The sequence below is a fragment of the Populus euphratica genome, unplaced genomic scaffold (assembly GCF_000495115.2).
Source record: "Populus euphratica unplaced genomic scaffold, PopEup_1.0 scaffold207.1, whole genome shotgun sequence".
Taxonomy (NCBI): Eukaryota; Viridiplantae; Streptophyta; class Magnoliopsida; order Malpighiales; family Salicaceae; genus Populus; species Populus euphratica.
The window spans coordinates 32,705-52,847 of NW_011500092.1; the positions used below are offsets into that span (position 1 = coordinate 32,705).

At 33.9% G+C, this 20,143-nt stretch overlaps 2 protein-coding genes across 5 annotated transcripts; both read left to right on the top strand.

Annotated features, from left to right (window-relative positions):
• Positions 1 to 1,400: 1,400 nt before the first annotated feature.
• Positions 1,401 to 4,641, top strand: LOC105109149 (cysteine-rich receptor-like protein kinase 10). Of its 2 annotated transcripts, none has more exons than XM_011003756.1 (7): positions 1,401 to 2,644; positions 2,721 to 2,861; positions 2,968 to 3,089; positions 3,174 to 3,384; positions 3,486 to 3,723; positions 3,865 to 4,015; positions 4,113 to 4,256. In XM_011003756.1, exons 1-7 carry the CDS (start codon positions 1,834 to 1,836, stop codon positions 4,203 to 4,205), a joined length of 1,767 nt encoding a protein of 588 aa, XP_011002058.1. In that variant the 5' UTR covers positions 1,401 to 1,833; the 3' UTR covers positions 4,206 to 4,256. The 2 variants fall into 2 exon arrangements, with proteins under 2 accessions (XP_011002058.1, XP_011002057.1); XM_011003755.1 differs by having other exon boundaries at positions 1,404 to 2,644; positions 4,129 to 4,641.
• Positions 4,642 to 15,857: 11,216 nt separating this feature from the next.
• Positions 15,858 to 19,026, top strand: LOC105109152 (putative receptor-like protein kinase At4g00960). 3 transcript variants are annotated; one of them, XM_011003760.1, is made up of 7 exons: positions 15,858 to 16,774; positions 16,926 to 17,045; positions 17,274 to 17,404; positions 17,608 to 17,818; positions 17,986 to 18,223; positions 18,327 to 18,414; positions 18,516 to 19,026. In XM_011003760.1, the coding sequence occupies exons 1-7, from the start codon at positions 15,994 to 15,996 to the stop codon at positions 18,918 to 18,920; spliced, it is 1,974 nt and encodes a 657-aa protein (XP_011002062.1). In that variant the 5' UTR covers positions 15,858 to 15,993; the 3' UTR covers positions 18,921 to 19,026. The 3 variants fall into 3 exon arrangements, with proteins under 3 accessions (XP_011002062.1, XP_011002064.1, XP_011002063.1); XM_011003762.1 differs by having other exon boundaries at positions 15,860 to 16,774; positions 18,588 to 19,026; XM_011003761.1 differs by having other exon boundaries at positions 15,863 to 16,774; positions 18,327 to 18,474; positions 18,588 to 19,026.
• The last annotated feature ends 1,117 nt before the right edge of the window (positions 19,027 to 20,143 follow it).

The window sequence follows — 20,143 nt, forward strand, 5'->3', positions numbered from 1 at the left end:
CACCCGTCACCAACCAAGTTTCAAGCTCCTCCTCCCTAATCGCAGCCAACAAACCCAGTAATGCAACCCCTATTCCCTCCGTTCACGGCAATTTCACGACAACTTCAACACCAGAAGCCACCGACTAGCCACAATGATGGAAACCCTTAGCAACAAAATAGCTTTAATAACCTATAGAGGACCCAAACCACCATAATAGCAGCCTTGATTATTATTATTTTTTTAAAAAAAAAGAGAAAGTTGTTACATTAGAGAGAGAAAGTAGAACGGAACTTTAGGTCGCCCTATCTCCTTTTGTAAGCGGCAATGAACAGCACCACCAACACAAAAACAAAGACGAAAAGGAGGCACGCCTCCTAGACCCGCGCAGCACACGATGAGCCAAAAATTTTATTCTGCACTAGCACGTGTCTTGCACGCGTCTCCATTGCATCTTTTTGATCCAACCGCCTCAGCTCAACTCTAACCAACTCTAACCACCTGATGGATTTTTGAACAATTTTTAATACATTATTGAATTTATTTATTTATTTTTGAAAAAATGTTCCTTTATCTTTGATTGATGATTTTTATTTAATTGATGATTTTTAATACAGTATTGAGTGGTGACCCAACGCTCTTAGGGTGTCTTTAGATTTAATATGAATGGAAATTAATACCACATGTTGAGATTGGAAGGATTAGAAGTGGTTTTGGTCTAGGTCTAGGTGTGGAAATGTCATGTGCATGTGTAGATATCTGTTTGTTCATTACAATGTCTAAATTATTTTTTAAAAAATTAAATTAAAATATGAAAATAAAATTTCAAAAATGTAAAATGACAGAACACAAATAAATAAAACATGAAAATGAAATCCTGATTTCTTTCTAAGTTGGAATGGAAGAGGAGGTTAAGGCCCACTAGGCCTTCCATTAATAAATTAAAGAATTGGGCATGAATGATCTAAGATTGAAAACGCCCATCTATGTCATCACTGGCTGCTACTGGGCCAAGCCTTAGTTAAGGACTGAATTCGGTTGGGCCACGTTTCACAAGCCCGAATGGTACCCCATTCTAGTGAGTCAATTTTCCTTGTTGCTTTCCTGAACAAGCTCGAATGGTACCCCATTCCAGTGAGTCAATTTTCCTTGTTGCTTTCCTGGCGCTTGATTTTCTACCAGCGTTAAGTTTGTTTCACTACTTTAGAGCTGTTCATGATTAATTTTCCTTCTTCTTTTCCACGACTACTGAGATACTTTACAGAGTTTTCAGCGGATATTATACGCATCGATCCGTCGACCATACGATCTGGCCCTCTATTTGACTGATGATTTTAATTTGCAGGCCCTACGATCAATGTCACCTTTTTCTCTGCCTTGGAGGTGTTCTTGATGCATTTTTCTTCATCTTATTTCCACAATAACTTTAATTGGTGGAAGCTAGGATCGGGCACCGTGTTGACTCTAATACTTTTCTTCTCACTATTACATATTCAACGAACCTGAGTGTTTCTCACCTAAAACCAAACAACAATTAGGGCGCCATTACTATTCCATTCCTGCATTTTCTATCCTATCTCAAATAAAAGACTAACAGAACTTGATTTGTGAGAGATTCAATACCCTCATTTTTAAGGCAACGAAAAGCACTTTTGCTTTGGTCATCTGGTTTTCCTATTATACAAGTACTTTAGATTTTGCTGCTTGATCTTCAGGGAATTCAAGCTTCACATTTTCCTTTAAGCCTCCTAAATGTTGCCAAGTTCAGCTAGTGTTTCATTCTTTCAGCTATAAAGCAACCTTCACTCATTAATTCTCAACCTCTTTCACATTTATTGCATACTTAAATACAAGATGGCCCGTTCTCTTTGGCTTTCGGTTTTCTATACGGTTATCTTGTACATTCCTTTAATCGCAGCCCAACAATTTGAATATCGATACCATATATGTACGAGTAATTCTACTTATACTAAGAATAGTTCTTTCCCATTAAACCTCAATGCCACTCTCTCTTCTCTCTACGAAAACGCCTCCCGTAGCGATGCTTTTGGCAGCGTCAGTGTCGGTCAGAATTCTGATAGAGTGTATGCGCTCTTCTTGTGCAGAGGAGATAACTCCCCTGAGTTATGTCAGGGTTGCATCAATACCACCCGTGAAGATATCATGATTCGCTGCCCGAATTACAAAGAAGCAATTATTTGGTATGATAGGTGCATGTTACGTTACTCCAACCGTTCTATATTCTCTGTTAAAGAGGAATGGCCGAGAGCATGGTTGTGGAATGTGAATGATATTGGAGATGTTACGGATCGAAATCAATTTAATGCCAATTTGGGAGGCTTGATGAACCAGCTTATTACTCGCGCTGCGTCTTCTAGTAATTTGTTTGCAATAGGAGACACAAATGGAACTGCATTTAACAGAATATATGGAATGGTACAATGCACTCCCGATATATCTCCATCTCAATGCAGAATATGCTTATCTGGTTGCGTGAACTTTATTCCTACGTGCTGCAATGGAAAGCAAGGTGGTAATGTTCTCACACCAAGTTGCAGTATGAGGTTTGAAACTTATCCTTTCTACACTGCTCCGCCATCCCCACCCCCACCTGCAAGTTCTCCATCTCCGCCAACACCACCAGCAATCTCTTTAAATCCCAGTGGTATGGATTTTATTCATTACCACTTTTAAGACATGATTTCTACCATATTACCAAAAAACTGTTCATTTTTATGCAGGAGAAAGGAAGGCTTCATCACGGACAATTGTATACATTTCAGTTCCCACTAGTGCCTTTGTGGTGCTATTGTTCTCCTTATGCTACTGTTATGTGCACCAGAAAGCAAGGAAGGAATACAACGCTATTCAAGAGGGAAATGGTATAGAAAACATATAGAGAAATCTACACAATATTTTATTTTGTTAGTGCAATTAATTTGCTATATCGGCTGGCTTTGAACTATTCTTTTTTTCCATTTCCTGTAGGTGGGGATGAAATCACTTCGGTCCAATCATTACAATTTCAATTGGGAACCATTGAAGCTGCTACAAACAATTTTGCTGAAGAGAACAAGATTGGTAAGGGTGGATTTGGCGATGTCTACAGGGTAAGAAGTTAAACTGACATACTTTTCCTGAGTTCAGTCGTTAAAATCTAAATTCCATCTAAAAAATCATCACGGTATACTCAGGGAACACTTCCTAATGGACAACACATAGCTGTGAAGAGGCTATCAAAAAATTCTGGACAAGGTGCAGCCGAATTTAAGAATGAGGTAGTATTGGTAGCCAGGCTTCAGCATAGAAATCTAGTCAGGCTATTGGGCTATTGCCTGCAAGGGGAAGAGAAGATACTGATCTATGAATTTGTTCCAAACAAGAGCCTCGACTACTTCCTATTTGGTTTGGCTTCTCTTAACATGTATTTTGCGTATGATGCATCCTGATTATTTATTTTTCTTAGCTCCATCCGATTATTTAATTTTTTATATACATTCATGAAGATCCTGCAAAACAAGGACTGTTGAATTGGTCAAGTCGTTACAAAATCATAGGGGGGATTGCTCGAGGTCTTCTTTATCTTCATGAAGATTCCCGGCTCCGAATCATCCACCGTGATCTTAAAGCAAGCAATGTTTTGTTGGATGGGGAAATGAACCCCAAGATTGCAGATTTTGGTATGGCCAAGATTTTTGGAGGGGATCAAAGTCAAGGAAATACCAGCAAAATCGCTGGAACATTGTAAGTACTTTTAAAGCCCATATGCAATATTTTGTTCATCTACACTGCCATATATTAAATTCTTATCTTAGAGTATATATTGAAGGCATTAATTGTTTATGCTATGTTTCTGTATCCTATGCTGATTGGTGGGCACTCTAGTGGTTACATGCCTCCAGAGTACGCAATGCACGGACAGTTCTCCGTTAAGTCGGACGTGTATAGTTTCGGTGTCTTGATACTCGAGATTATTAGTGGCAAAAAGAACAGCAGTTTCTATCAATCAGACAATGGCCTCGACCTTGTGAGCTATGTAAGAGAAACTTAATTGCACAAATTTGATTATATTTATGCTAAAACCAACGCGTATTTTTGAAAGGTGAGAAAAAAGAAGAATTTTCCATACACAGCTACTGATTGTTGCAGGCATGGAAACAATGGAAAAATGGGGCAGCACTGGAACTAATGGACGCAAGCTTAGGACATTCTTACTCCAGAAATGAGATCACTAGATGCATCCACATTGGCTTATTGTGTGTTCAAGAAGATCCAAACGATAGACCCACGTTGGCAACAATAGTTCTCGTGCTCACTAGTTTCTCTGTAACGCTACCATTGCCTCGAGAGCCGGCATACTTTGGGCAAAGCAGGACCGTCCCCACCTTTCCAACAACAGAGCTGGAGTCTGACCGATCTACTTCCAAGTCGAAGCCTTTGTCCGTGAATGATATGTCTATCACAGAACTATATCCTCGTTAATGCAAACAAAATAATCTTCAAAACATGCATGCATGTTAGTTTATAAAGATAATTGGATAAGAAAATTTATGAATGCTGTAAGGTCTTAAAAATCAAGCGATTGTTTTCTTATGATCCTCCAGGTTCATTATGATATATTATATTGCCAAAACAATTCAATGAAGACTGCTTGTTCTAGCATTTTATGATTGCAGACTTTCATTGATTTTTATCTCATTAATTTTGCGTCTTCTTAGTTGATCATGTTAGGGTACTGATATGCAAACTCGACAAGAAAAAAAGTAAAAGATAGGATAAAATGAAAAATGACACAAGAATTTGCGTAGTTCACCCAAATTAAGTTACGTCTACAGGCAAGTATAAAAGGATTTTACTAAGTAATGTGGGAATTACAACCTCTTTCTATTAATATAAAAACAACTGAAATTTCTCTAATAAATGCCTCACAATTTTGTGAGATTATTTTCCTCTCTCACTCTCCTCTTCTTGTCTTATTTCTCTCTTGTGTTGTGCATTAAGGCTTGGATGCTATGCCTATTTATAGGTAAGCATCTATGCATGAGACAAGGGCAACAATTGGTGTTGTAAGTGGCACCGAATTGATGCCCATCATTGTTGAATTTGCAGCACCAATTGGTGCCTAACATTGTTGACTTTGTCAACAATGTTTAGTTGGCTTTACATTCTCCCACTTGAAGACTTTGATGAGTTAATCAAGTTTTCACATTTGATAATCTGTGATTCTTCTATCCTTTCTATACTTGTCATCTTCATGCTGCTTATATTTCTGCTAGGCCATAAGAGGATTTGCTAGACCGGTTTCGTCAAAGCATCTGCTTGGTTTTCCTTTGTGTGAACCTTTTGAAAATCCACACTTCCATCTTCCACCACTTTGCGAATAAAGTGATATTGAACATTTATGTGTTTTATTCTTGAATGAAATGCTGGATTTCTTGCAATATGTAAGGCACTTTAACTATCACAATACAAAAGAATATTCTTTTGTTTGTGCCTGAGCTCCTCCATAAGTTTCTTCATCTATATTGCTTCTTTACAAGCTTATGTAGCTGCCATATACTCAGCTTCTGTTGTGGATAACGTTACAACAGTCTGTAGTTTGGAGACCTAGCTCATAACTCTTCCTGAAATTATGAACACATATCTTGTAGTGGATTTTCTTTTCTCAAGGACACTAGCAAAATCTGACTCAACATAACCTCTGACCGTAAATTCTAATCCTCTATAACATAATGCAGCATCTGAGGTACCCTTGATGTATCTCAAGATCCTCTTAATAGTATTTCAATGCTCTCTACAAGGATTTGCCATGTATCAACTAGCTGCTCCCACTGCTTGTGCAATGTCTGGTCTTATACATATCATGACAAATATTAAACTACTCAATGCTGATGCATATAGTACTTAAGACCTCTCCATTTTGTCTGCTTCATTGCTAGGAGATATATTTGAGGATAATTTGAAGTTAATAGGAAGTTGGGTGGAAATTGGCTTATAATCTTGCATGTTGAAGCGTCACAAGATCTTTTTCAAATAATTCTTCTGAGAAAGCCAAATCTTTCTTTTACTTCTGTCTCGGTAAATTTACATCCCTAGAATCTTGTTTGCTGGCCCAAGTCCTTCATATCAAACTCCTTAGCCAACTATGCCTTCAATTCTTGGACTTGATCTTTGTTGGGGTCTATCACCAACATATTATCCACGTACAACAATAAAATGATAAAATCTTTTTCAAATCTCTTATAATACGTACAATGGTCTGAACTGAGTCTATTGGACCCAAGGCTAATTATGAAGGAATCAAATCTTTTGTATCAACATCTCGGCCCTTGTTTGAGACCGTATAGAGATTTGTTCAACCTGCAAACCAAGTTCTCCTTGCCTGTTTCAGCAAAACCCTCTGGTTGAAGCATATAAATCTCTTCTTTAAGTTCCCCATGAAGAAATGCAGTTTTTATACCTAACTACTCTAAGTGAAGATAAAATATAGCACACATTGTTAAGACTACTCTGATTGTAGTAAATCGTATTACCAGAGAAAATATCTCATTAAAGTCTATTCCTTCTTTCTGAACATATCCTTTCACCACCAATTTTGCACGATACCGTTCCACTTGATCATTGCCATTACGTTTTATCTTGTAAACCCATTTATTGCCAATGACCTTTCTTTCTTATGGTAATGGAACAAGATCCCAAGTATTATTCTTGTGTAGAGCTTCAATCTTCTCTTGTATTGCTGTCATTCACATTGATATATTTGTGCTTTTGATAGCCTCATAGAAAGTTGATGGCTCTCCATCCTCTATTAGAAGACAGTATGTAATGTTACTCTTAGTAACATATTTTGAGTACCAAGCCGATGGTCTTCTTTCAAGAGTCGACTGCAGAACTTCAGGACTTTCAGACTCTATTTGTTCTTGCTTTTCCTGCTATCGTACAACTTCAGAAGAAGCATGACTTTGAGTATTTTCCACATGGACTGTTACAGTCTCTTTTATAATGCTATTATGTTCTCCCATTTGCATTTTACCTTATATAAATATGACATCTTTGCTGATACCCCTTCACTCCATCAGCATATCCTAGAAATACATATTTTCTGGATTTTAAATCCAGCTTGCTAACTTCTTGTGTATTGTACATCACGTACACAAGACTTCCAAATATATGCAATCGAGAATAATTAGTTGGTTTTCTAGTCCATATCTCCATCAGTGTCTTTAACTCAATCGTACATAGGACTTCCAGACTGTTTCTGCCCAGAATGACTTTCCTAAACCTGTAGCCTTTAACATTGCTCTTGTTCTTTCCAACAAAGTTCTATTCATCCGTTCTGCCACTTTATTTTGTTATGGAGTGTATGCCATTGTAAACTATCTTTTGACACCTCATGTTTACAAAAGTTATCAAATTCATCACTAGTATATTCTCCTCCATTGTCAGTCCTCAAACACTTGATCTTCTTTTCAGATTCAAGTTCCACTTGCGTTTTGAAAGTTTTAAAGACTATAAGCACATCTGCCTTCCTTCTAATTGGATACACCCAACATCTCTTGGAGAAGTCATTTATGAATGATACAAAGTATCTTGCTCCTCCCAAGGATACAACCTGTGCTTGCCAAACATCAAAGTGAATCAGGTCTAAGATGCATTTGCTCTTAGTTATTGATATGCCAAACTTCAACCTGTATTGTTTACTTATAACACAGTGCTCATAAAAAGGTAAAGTAACCTTTGTAAGCCTAGGGAGTAACTTGTAATAAGAGAAAACCTTTAAACCTTTCTCTGATATGTGGCCTAGTTTTTTATTCCACATCATCATCTACTCTTCTGCAGGATTGACTGATGCAATTAACACTTCTATCCCATGATGTGTTTCTCCTATTAATACAAACATATTTGCAACTATCTTTCTTGCTTTTAAAACCAACAGTGATCCTTTGATATTTTCATAATTCTATTGTTTGTTCGAATCTTCCAGCCAAGACTATCAAATTATTCTATGGACAAGAGATTCTTCTTTAAGTCTTTTACATGTCACACTCCTGAAATAGTATGAATTAAACCATCATACATCTTCAATTTAATGGTGTTAATGCCAATAATTTCTAAAGCATGATTATCATCCATGAACATTTTGCCTCTAGAGATGGGTTCATATGTATGAAACCAATCTCGATTAGGGGTCATATGCCGTGGTGCTCCTGAATCCATTGGCCAGACCTTAGTGAGCTCTTCTCTATCTGTAGAGATTATCGCTACTTCATTATATAAAACTCTCCATCTTCTAAGGTACTGGCAATACATACTTAAGGTTTTGATGACTCTGCAGTATTCTCTATACCCTTTTTAAACCAACAATCCTTTTTGAAATGCCCTTTTTACCATAGTTGTAGTATTTCATAGTTTTCTTACTTCTTGATTTGGACCTCCCCTACCTTTGACTCCCACTAGAACCACGCTCCGTTGATCTTCTTTTTGACACCAACAATGCCTCTACTTAGTTCGAACTATTTCTATCTCCTTTGTTTTTGCGTCTATTTTTTTCATCAAAGATAGCAGTTGCAACATCATCGAAGACTAAATAGTCTAAGAGGATATTATTGGTCAAGTTGATAATGAATTGATCATACAAATTAGGAAGACTTTAAAGTAGAAGTTTTGCACGTTCATTTTCCTCTATTTGTTGACCTAATGTAGTAAGTTGTGAAAATAGAGTTTTTATTGTGTTGATGTGGTCAGTCACTGACGTGGTTTCTTCCATTCAAAGGGTATAAAGTCTTCGCTTTAAGAAAATCTTATTGTGCAAAGATTTGGACTCGTATAGCTTTGTTAGAGTCTCTCATATCTCCTTATCTATTTTCTTCTCCGCCACACTTGATAATACTTCATCGGCTAATACTAAATGTATATTAACAATAGCATTGTCATCCATCTCATTCCATTTTATATTATCAGTGATCTCCGTGGGTCGATCCCCAATTGCTGTCAAACAATTATCTTTCCTTAAGATTGCCTTGATTCTCATTTTCCATATTGAGAAATTGCTCCCATTAAACCTCTCAATCTCATAGTTTGCTGCCATTGTATTCACCGAGATCTATTTAGCTATCACCATTTCACATATTTATAATGTATATAGAAATAGTATCGTGTGAATAATACTTCACTAAGTAAGTTCCCAGGAAAGATTTCCATTCAAAGGGTATAAAGTCTTCGCTTTAAGAAAATCTTATTGTGCAAAGATTTGGACTCGTATAGCTTTGTTAGAGTCTCTCATATCTCCTTATCTATTTTCTTCTCCGCCACACTTGATAATACTTCATCGGCTAATACTAAATGTATATTAACAATAGCATTGTCGTCCATCTCATTCCATTTTATATTATCAGTGATCTCCGTGGGTCGATCCCCAATTGCTGTCAAACAATTATCTTTCCTTAAGATTGCCTTGATTCTCATTTTCCATATTGAGAAATTGCTCCCATTAAACCTCTCAATCTCATAGTTTGCTGCCATTGTATTCACCGAGATCTATTTAGCTATCACCATTTCACATATTTATAATGTATATAGAAATAGTATCGTGTGAATAATACTTCACTAAGTAAGTTCTTAGGAAAGATTGGAGGGGTCATAAACGGTCCTGCTTAAAACTCAATCTTTTTAGACAGAACTTTCCTAAATTGTATTTAATCAGCACACTGACTTTCTATACACGTCAACAGTACCGTATGGATGAATAGTGCCATAGACATGAATAGTAACTGCATACACGAATAACTTTTGTGTATTAACAACACCAACCAACATGCTCTAATACCACTATTAGGGTACTAGCATATAAATCCAACAAGATAAAAGGTAATGGATAGGATAAAATGAGTAATAACACACAAGAATTTACGTGGTTCACCCAAATTAAGCTACGTCCACAAACAAGTATAAAAGGATTTTACTAAGTAATGTGAGAATTGCAATCTCTCTATATTAATAGAAGAATAACTGAAATCTCTCTAATAATATGGGAAAACACCTCACTTATTCTCTCACAAATACCTCATAATTTTATAGGATTACTTTCCCTCTCTCACTCTCCTCTTCTTTTCTTATTTCTCTCTTTTGTTGTGCATTAAAGCTTGGATGCTTTGCCTATTTATAGGCAAGCATTCATGCATGAGGCAAGAGCAACAATTGATGCTACAAGTGGCACCAAATTGATGCCCATCATTGTTGAATTTGCAGCACCAATTGGTGCCTACCATTATTGACTTTGTCAACAATATTTAGCCGGCTTCACAAATCATTCAACACTAAGCTTCAAGTGGAAGCTCAACAAGATCAAAATGGAAGTTCAGCAGGAAATAATTATAGAATACAACAACATAAGTTACAACTGTTATTGCAGGTATTGTAAAAGATTCTTATACTTCGTTATGAGTTGGATTAAAAAAATAAATATAAATAAAAAATTCAATGTATATAATAAAATAAAACTATAATTAAAACCATTATAGAGGCCTACCTAAAAAAAAGATTGTAGCTATTATCAAAATAGTGTTGTTAACCGATAAAAGTTTTTTAGCAAAACCAAAAAGGCGTAGCCATTAGCAATGTATTTTTTGTAGCAACAATAAGTTTTTTTTATTGTAATTTAATTTTTATTATTGTGAGTCAAAAAAATTACAGAGGGCTAAAAAACAACAACTTGTGTTATAAAATTTCATGATAAAATTTTTTTGATTAAACACTATTTAATCAAAATTTAAAAAAAAAACAAGCATTAGCATTAGCATTAGCATGTGTGCCTCAAGCATTAAAACAACGAAACTGAACCCTCGTACTAGGCCTCTTTTTTATATACACACATACTATTCACTTTTTTTCTTTTTTTTTTAAAGAAGAAATAGTATCATTACAGATGACATATCTATTGGAATAGATTTCAATCATTAGAGAGTTGCCAGAAAGCCAGGACATGAGTATTTTATGTTAAAATTTAATTTTCAATAAATATTTTACTTAAAATACATGGAAAACACTCTAAAAACTTTGAAACCTATTTATAACCTTAAATAATCCTTAAATTAGTCTAAATACCCCAAATTTAGTGATGATAGTGCCTAAAAATACCCTAATAAAACTCTTTTTATCGAATCAAACCTATTAACATTAAGATTGATTTTTTCATAGTTGAAATTGGTATCAACTGATATTTTTTCTTTCTTAATCATGAATTTGATGACTCTTTCCATCTTTTCTTTTAAATAAAAGATTAAAAAATAATAAAAATAAAATTTTAGACTAAAATTAAATATTAAAAAAAACCTAAAAATCTATAACTTAGCAAACAAAAGAACCAAAATGAACTTTCTCATAAATTTTGAAACTACCATCCTTTTTTCCCTTTCCACTTTACTCCTATTTCTTTTAAAAAAATTTTCCTTTCTTAATAAATATACTTAAATATGTCATCAATTCAGCCCTAACAATTGAAATCAATAAAAAAAGTATTAATTATTTCTTAAAATGTAATGTTTTTTTATCCATAATTTGATATTAATTTTTTTTTTAATTTTCTAACTAAGCTAACAATTCTGAATTTGAAGGCAACAATAATCTACCTTCTTCTTTTAATATATATATATATATATATATATATATATATATATATATTTGTAATTGTAATTTACCACAGGGTTTTGTTACTCCAAGTCTTCAATATCCAAGTTTTGAATTTCCAACACAATAAATGTAGTATTGTAGGTCATCGTGTAGGCCCAACTTTTATGAGAAAGTAGGCAAATAATTTTTTCTTTCTTGACAAATATTAAGCTAGACTAGTCTTCAAACCATAAAAGAAGTTCTATCCGACAGAGTCCATTGTTTTTCTTTCTTTCTTTCTTTCTTTTTTTTGTCGTGGCCAATGTGTTTAAATTTTCCATAGGGTTTTGCAAAAATTTTGAAAAATCTGATTTTCATGGAAAGTAGGGGAACAATTATTTTTTCCAATGAAATTTGGCACTCGAGATTGGTTCGAGGAAAGCTGTCAGGAAGAGGACAAACATGAAAGTCACCACTTCACATTGTGATTGTGATCGTTTCTCACTTACCACTTGTGCCATGAAACTATAAGCCAGCCCACTTTTACCCAACAAAAATCACAGAGAAAGTGAGGTTGTGCGATGGCAATTCCACCATCGAAATTACTTTACCTCTATTTTTATGTCATTTCATTCTCCTCCTTGTCCTCAGTGTTTCACAATCAAAACAACTGTTACACATTTGCTCAGAAAATGGTGACGTCACTTTTAGTAGTAACTACAAGTCAGACCTCAGTAACCCTCTCTCCTCTTCCTCTTCCAACACCAAAATCGATTACGGGTTTTACAGTGCCTCGTATGGCCAAAACACCAACAAAGTTACTTGTGGATGTAAAACACGAATAATGTTACCGAGGAATATGAGTTCCAGGAGATGCTAAATTAATGTCTTGCTAGGCAACCTACCAGGCATGGGCGGACGAATGCCAAGGGCTGGGGTGGGCTCTAGCCAGGTTGAAATTTTATCAATAATTTTTTATTATATTTATATAAAAAAAAAATTCATAATTTTTAATCAAATTATTATTTTTTTTAAAAAAAATTGCATGGAGCTTGTAATATAATATTTTAGTTTGGGTTAAAATTTTATAATTTTTAGAGAGATTAAAAAATTTAATAAAAAATTATAATTTAACTAGTTTTACATTATTATACGTAATTTTCAATCCAACCATCAGATTAAACTAAACTTTTATAAAGAATCTTAAAATATATTGAATAAAATATGTTAGGATGAACGAAGCTTAGTAGTGCTAATAAAAAAACTATCAAATAAAAGCAAAACTACTCTTTAAAAGTAAAATAATTATTTGTATTAAAAAATAAAACAAATCACATTTTCCTTCCTTTTATATGTTGCTGACTAGGCATAAGTAGAATAAAAAAAGAAAGAAAAGAAAAGGCAAGAGAGAAAGAGAGAAAAATAAGGGAAAAACATAAAAAATTCAAGAAAAAAAAAGTGATGGAATAACTTTGTAAAGTTATAAAGTGTAACTTATAAAACACTAATCTAAGAAATAATCAAGTAAGGGAAAGATGAATTGAGAGAGGAAAAAATTTTAATTACTTTGTTGATTGTTATTTTATCCCGATTGAGGGGTTGTTACAATATTAATTTTGATTTGATTATAGATAAATTATATTTTATGAAATATCGAATGATGTAACTTCAATAAAAAATTTATTTTTTTTACTTTTTACTTCAATTTGATGTATTTTAAAATTTATTTTTTAATATTTTAAGTAATATATTTGAATTAAAACTTTATTGTTAACTTCAAAAATTTATATACATTAATTAATAATTAAATTTTTTAAAAAATTATATATTTATTTAATAGCTCCGGACATGAAAAATTCTTGCCTCCGCCTCTGTTATATACCAGGTTTAGCAGCATCAAGTGAAACATATGCTGTAAGGGTAGGTTGTTGAGCCATCAACATATCCATGTAATTTTTGACACTCCAGTAAAAAAACCATTTGACTTCGCCAAAGAAAAAAGTTGGTGAAAGATAGTCTGATATTAACCATGTAAACCATGGTGTTGAAGAAAAGAGTAGAAGAAGAATTTTTTGAAACCATAGGATCAGATGGAGATTAATCTCATAGCTCTGATACCATGTAAGGTTTTGTAAATCAATAATGTACGTGTCCATGTCCATGAGTATCTGAAGAGTAAACTGTTATTTAGTGCCTTCTTTTTTTAAAAAAAGAAGAAGCCAATATGACATCCTCATATTTTTATTTTAAAAATATTATTTTGATTATATATAAATTGAAAGAAACCCACTGAAATTTGATCATTTAAAAAAAATAGGTATACTTTTAAAAAATTAATTAACAGCCATAGACAAACAAGTATGCAAGGTATGTGGTTTTTGAAATTAGAAGGATTGAGGTATTATATAACTGAAATACAGGGACTAAATTATTATTTACGTGTTTATGAACCAGAAAAGAATTATCACAAGTCAAGCAATCAACCCATCATAAGAATTAAAATATGAAAAGTAGTTTATAAAGCATATTCAACCATAAGAACAAACACCCCCTAATAAGAGAATTGGAGCAAAGGAGAGTAATTGTTTTGTTTGAATGGTAAAAGTGTAGGTTAATGTGATGGTGAAGAATAATATAAGAGCTAGAACGTCTCTTCTGTAAAGGACTTTGAATTTGTTAAAGGTTTGAGGACTTTGACTTGGCAACTCTAAAGTCCAATCATATACAATTTTTATTTTATTTGATAAAAAAATAAATTTATTATTTTTATTATTTTATTTAATAAAAATTAAATATAAAGTAACATAAAGATACATGGTTTCAAGTTTAAAATATTTTTATTTAAAATAATATAAATTATATTTTAAAATTTAATTTAATAATTTAAATTTTTAAATGAAGTGATTCCCTTACGAACGGGAATCCAAAGCAAAGGAGACAAAAAGTCTTTAAGATAAAATCTAGGTCGTTTAATTTCACGCGTATAGCCAATGACGAAGACATCCACCGTTTTTCCAAATCAACAAAGACAATTTATTACATGAAAATCTCATGTATTTTTCACATATCTTGTTTTAAACAAACAATTCATATCTTTACTATATTTAAAAAATCAGAAACGTTAGATCTATAACTAATTGAAAAGGTTATATATATAAGTGGCTAAGGATGCTGTCTATCTTGATATAATAGCACCCATGGTATAATTAAATGTACTATATCTTTTGCATATATTTTTTTAAGAAAATTGCCATTGAAGACTATACATTCAGCATAGCAGTGAAAGGAACAATTTTTTTCCTATAAATCCTATTTTAAAAATATAGAAATTCATTCATAAATTATTTTAATGATAGATTTATTTTTATGTTTGATAGATTTAAGGATAAAATTAACAAAGGGTAAATTCTTGTATAATTTTAGTAGATAATTCAACTAAAATATTTTATGTTTGATATATTCTTTCCACCACGAGTACACTAATTTCAAATTATAGACGGGTGCAGCGTGTAGGTGGTCGTGAGGGGCCACAGCCTTCCAAGTTTTGCAGCCTTACATTACAATCCTTACACTTTAGTTTATTTAATAAGGTCACATTACAATCCTTACACTTTAGTTTATTTTAATAAGGTCACATTACAATCCTTACACTTTAGTTTATTTTAATAAGGTCTTATTCGTAACTTGCCCCTAAAAATTACAAAGTTCCGTGTGTTACATTGAAGTCCCCATCTTGTTCGTAACTTGCCCCTAAAAATTACATAGTAATTTACCTATCCGCAGCTACTCATCATACATGTTATTTGATGTTAGAAGAAAATTCTTGGACACCACATATCATGATTCGATTGCTTGGTTCTTCAATATAGGTATCGTCATATGTTGATTTCTTCGATTATATATATATATATATGTTGAATGAAAACTTGTTGGATATAAAATTGGAAATTTTTACTAATGAGTCTTAATTATAACTATTCTTGTATTTATTATACATTTTAACGAATAAATTCATTCAATTTAATTTAATTTGAACCGAATTATTCCACAACATGTAGATTGTTTACACATTGTATAGACAGCGTAGGGCAAGCACATAGACTAGTGTATTCTTTGTATTGTGATGTATGGTATTTTTTAAAAGAATATTTTGGTAAAAAATATATTAAAAATATTATTTTTTATAGTTTTTATTTTAATATCAACACATTAAAATCATAGGAAAAAAAACATCAACTTGTACTGAAGTGGAGGATAGATACTTGCAAGAAAATGTTGTTTATATGCCACGTATACCAAGTCAAAGAAGACGATCAATGTTCATACCATAAATTTGTTTATTTAATTCGGAGATTCTTAGCATCGTAGACAAGTTTGCAACGGAAGAGTGAGCGTATCATTAAGCTTATGGCTTTTTTGCAAATGCTGTTCCTTCTTTGTCCCATTTTCATGTATTTTATTGTTCCCCATACTGCTCAGCCTGAAATCAACTTTCACCTTTGCGTAGTAGAGAACGGTAACTACACAGCAAATAGCACCTACCAGGCTAATCTCAATTACCTACTCAACTCTGTTTACAGTAACACAGAAATCGATTACGGGTTTTACAATTTTTCTTATGGAGAAAGTCCTGACAAGGTTTATGCAATTGGACTCTGTCGAGGAGATGTCAAGCCTGATGCTTGCCGCGACTGCCTCAATTATTCTAGCCTGGTACTAACTTCACGCTGTCCAACTCAAAAGGAGGCTATCATAGGTTTGGACAATTGTATATTACGATACGCAAGCCGTTACATATTTGGCCTCAATGAAGTTGCCCCATACTTTTTCGTGTACAGCTTAAAGAATGTCTCAGACGAAAAAGGATTCAACAGGTCTTTGAATAGCTTGTTGGATAGCCTACAAGATAAAGCTGCAGCTGGTGATTCTCGTCGTAAGTATGCAACGGGAAAAATCAGTACTGCCGCACCAAACTTTCAGACTATATATGCACTTTCGCAGTGCACTCCTGATTTGTCACAGACAGAATGCAGTAACTGCCTCCGAAATGCTTCCGCACGTGTTGGACAATGTTGTCAGGAAAGGCAAGGAGGAAGAGTCATTTATCCAAGCTGTAATTTTAGGTACGAGATTAATCAATTCTATGAAACCCCAATTGGTGAAGACCCATCTCCTCCTCCATCGAAAGGTATATATCCTGAAAATTTTAGCATCATTGTCTGCCTTAATTTTTTAAATGCTGTGAAAATGTCTAGCTTATACTGTTTCCAGTTATCAGACTAATTCCTGTGAAGTGACAATTGACATGTTATAACTGGATAATTTCATGGATTTTGCAGGAAAAAACAAAACAGTCATCATCATCATCATTCTTTCAGTTGTTATGTCTGTCATGGTGATTCTTATCATCAGCTTCTACACGTTTTCAGGAAAGAGGAAATCAGGAGAGAAAGTTAAAAGTAAGACATAATTTTTCTTTTTTGTTCATCTGGAAGCCCATTAGGTCCTGGACTATATATTGAATACTTTTTTTGGCATTTCAGATCAAGTTTTCCCCTGGGCTGTTAAAGATTGATTTCTGAATATTCAATTCCTTCGTTCAATTCAGTAACTGCTTAAGTTTACGCCACATCAGAATCTGGTTCAATTCAATAGTTTTTTTTAATCTCTCCTACTTGCTGCTTCAGGTGGATCAGTGGATGATGAAATTACCAGAGTGGAATCCTTGCAATATAACTTCGAAATCATTCACCTTGCAACAGATAATTTTTCTGAATTTAATAAGCTTGGACAGGGTGGATTTGGTCCTGTGTACAAGGTACAAAATATCGAAATGTTATATATCAATTAGCATCCATCAAAAATGAGTTGACTGTGTTAAAATATATATATATGCTAGAGATATTGATGTTTTTACTATATTTCTTTTGCTAACTAATGAGAATCGAATTCTTGGAAGGTTAGTTTCAAGCATTCCTACATGGTTGTGGTCATAACTCCTAACACCCTTGTTGCTTTCAGGGTACCCTTCCCAACGGACAATATATAGCCGTGAAGAGACTATGTAGGGATTCCACACAAGGAGAGCAAGAATTCAAGAATGAAGTCCTGCTGGTGGCCAAACTTCAGCACAAGAATTTGGTTAGGCTCCTAGGCTATTGCTTTGAACAAGAGGAAAGGCTTCTTATCTACGAGTTTATGCCTAACTCAAGCCTCAACAACTTCATTTTCGGTGCGGCCATGCCTCCTCTTCCAAAACATTTCGATGGAGATTACTGTCTAAAAATAGAAAAAAGAGAAAGAACTAATTCCTGCAAACAAAGCATGAACCAGCAGTTCCTTTATTAAAGCATAGTACTTTTTGATTCATCTAACTGCCATAGTTTACTGAATTTTTAGATCAAACCAAGCGTTCACAATTGGACTGGGAACGACGTTACAAGATCATAGAAGGCATTTCTCGAGGACTTCTTTACCTTCATGAAGATTCTCGTCTCCGGATCATTCACCGTGACCTGAAACCTAGTAACATTTTGTTAGATGCAGAAATGAATGCTAAGATATCAGACTTTGGCATGGCAAGGCTGTTTGCAGGGGATCAAACCCAAGAAAGTACAAGCAGAGTTGTTGGAACCTTGTAAGTGTACATCAGAAATCAGGGAATACCAAAGTTCCTTTGGTTAATTTTCTTTCTATTTGACTTGAACTAAAAGAATGCAATAACAAATTATTATTTGCAGTGGATACATGCCTCCAGAGTATGTAATGCGCGGACACTTCTCTGTCAAATCGGATATCTTTAGCTTTGGTGTGCTTGTTTTGGAAATTGTAAGTGATAGAAAAAGAACTTTTATCAATGAGGGGGAGGTGGAAGACCTTCTGACATATGTGAGTATGATACTGTCTGACTTGCATTTTTCTTGATCCAGATTGCCAGGAAAGACATCGAGCAAAGCACTTTCCTTCTAACACTCTGCTGTTCTCTTCTTAAAATTTTGCAGACGTGGGAAAATTGGAATAGCGGACCAAATTTAGATAAGCTGATAGATTCGACATTAAGGGCTGGCTCAAGAAATGAAATGTTGAGATGTATCCACGTTGGTTTGCTATGTGTGCAGGAAAATGCACTTGATAGACCAAACATGGCTTCAGTTGTTATCATGCTAAGTTCTTACTCCGTCACTCTTCCAGTACCTCAGAAGCCTGCATTTTTTGCTCACAGTACTGAAATGCCTGGGACAACATCAACTTGGACCGAGTCTGATCAATCCCGAAGTGCATCTGTCCCATGTTCAATCAATGAGGCTTCAATCACTGAACTCTACCCTCGGTAGAGTTTGCGGATGGAGGGTCCACCGTTAAGCATGCTATAATTTGTTCTGTATCTCAGGACTATTCTCTTGCATTGCAATGCTTGAAGTGTTTGCCTTTTTCTTTAAATTTTTTTTTTGATTGCTGAAATAAAAGTATTTTATAATATTATAATAAAGTGTTGGGAAGTAAGGTGTCAGGGTTTTTTTTAAAATATTTTTCAGTTAAAAATATATTAAAATAATATTTTTTATTACTTTTAAAAATTTATTTTTAAGATCAGTATACTAAAATAATTCAAAAATATATATAAAAAATATTTTTAACAAAATAAAAAAAATAATCAACCTTCTTTTATTAATTTTTTACTCATTATTAGTTAAATAAATTTAGAATCCAAATAAGATTCCAGGTTTTTATTTATTTTTCTAATTTTATTTGAAATTATCAAAATCATAACATGACAATTCTTATAAAATTAATCTTAAACTATAGGTAATAAGTTAAGGAAGAAGAATTTTCAATTGACTCGGCAGATTAAGTTTAATAAAAATACTAAATAATATAAATATTTTTTATATTAAAAAAATCTAATTTAACTTGTATCATAGCACGGAAAAAAAAAACTAATTAGAATCCAAATAAGATTATGGGCTTTGTTGTATATATAATTTCAGATATACTTGTACAGGCTAACCAGGGGTATTCAAACTCAACTTTATATTAATTCATGTATTTTAATAGCAGATAGGATAAAATATCACGTCAGATATACCATTTAAAGCTTAAAATGTAAATCACACGTATATAGAGAAGGGGGCTGTCTTTTAAGTGGCAGCAAAAGAAAACAAAAGACAGATAGAAAGTTTAGGGCCGGCTATCACCCGAGAGAGAAGCTCTCTGGATTATGGGTTAGAAGCTCTATGCTGAGTGATTCACGGAACTTCGGGCATAGAAGTTCGGAGTTCAACTTTTGGGGTATGGGGCTAGTGCTAGCTGGACCAGACGAACTCTTTAGGAGGGCCATTTTTACTGAGATGAGACAAGGAATACCCCATGGACTCGTCAAGTCATAATCCTTAACCCAAAGCCTGTATAATGACTGTGGGTTTCTCTAGGACTAGATATCAGGCCCACAAAACCAAGCCTGCATGCAGATTCTTGGTCTGGCAGTTGGAATCTTTTCATCGCAAGGGCTGTTCCAAGGAGAGAGATATTGATAAGATTTTCACATCGGACCAAGAAA

Bases quoted from the DNA above. Each gene is read 5' to 3' on its own strand.
- LOC105109149 (XM_011003755.1), top strand. From the start codon at position 1,834: ATGGCCCGTTCTCTTTGGCTTTCGGTTTTCTATACGGTTATCTTGTAC. The intron at 2,862-2,967 runs GTATAGAAAACA...CATTTCCTGTAG, and splicing joins CGCTATTCAAGAGGGAAATG to GTGGGGATGAAATCACTTCG. The intron at 4,016-4,128 runs GTAAGAGAAACT...TGATTGTTGCAG, and splicing joins GCCTCGACCTTGTGAGCTAT to GCATGGAAACAATGGAAAAA.
- LOC105109152 (XM_011003760.1), top strand. From the start codon at position 15,994: ATGGCTTTTTTGCAAATGCTGTTCCTTCTTTGTCCCATTTTCATGTAT. The intron at 17,819-17,985 runs GTGCGGCCATGC...CTGAATTTTTAG, and splicing joins CCTCAACAACTTCATTTTCG to ATCAAACCAAGCGTTCACAA. The intron at 18,224-18,326 runs GTAAGTGTACAT...TATTATTTGCAG, and splicing joins AGCAGAGTTGTTGGAACCTT to TGGATACATGCCTCCAGAGT.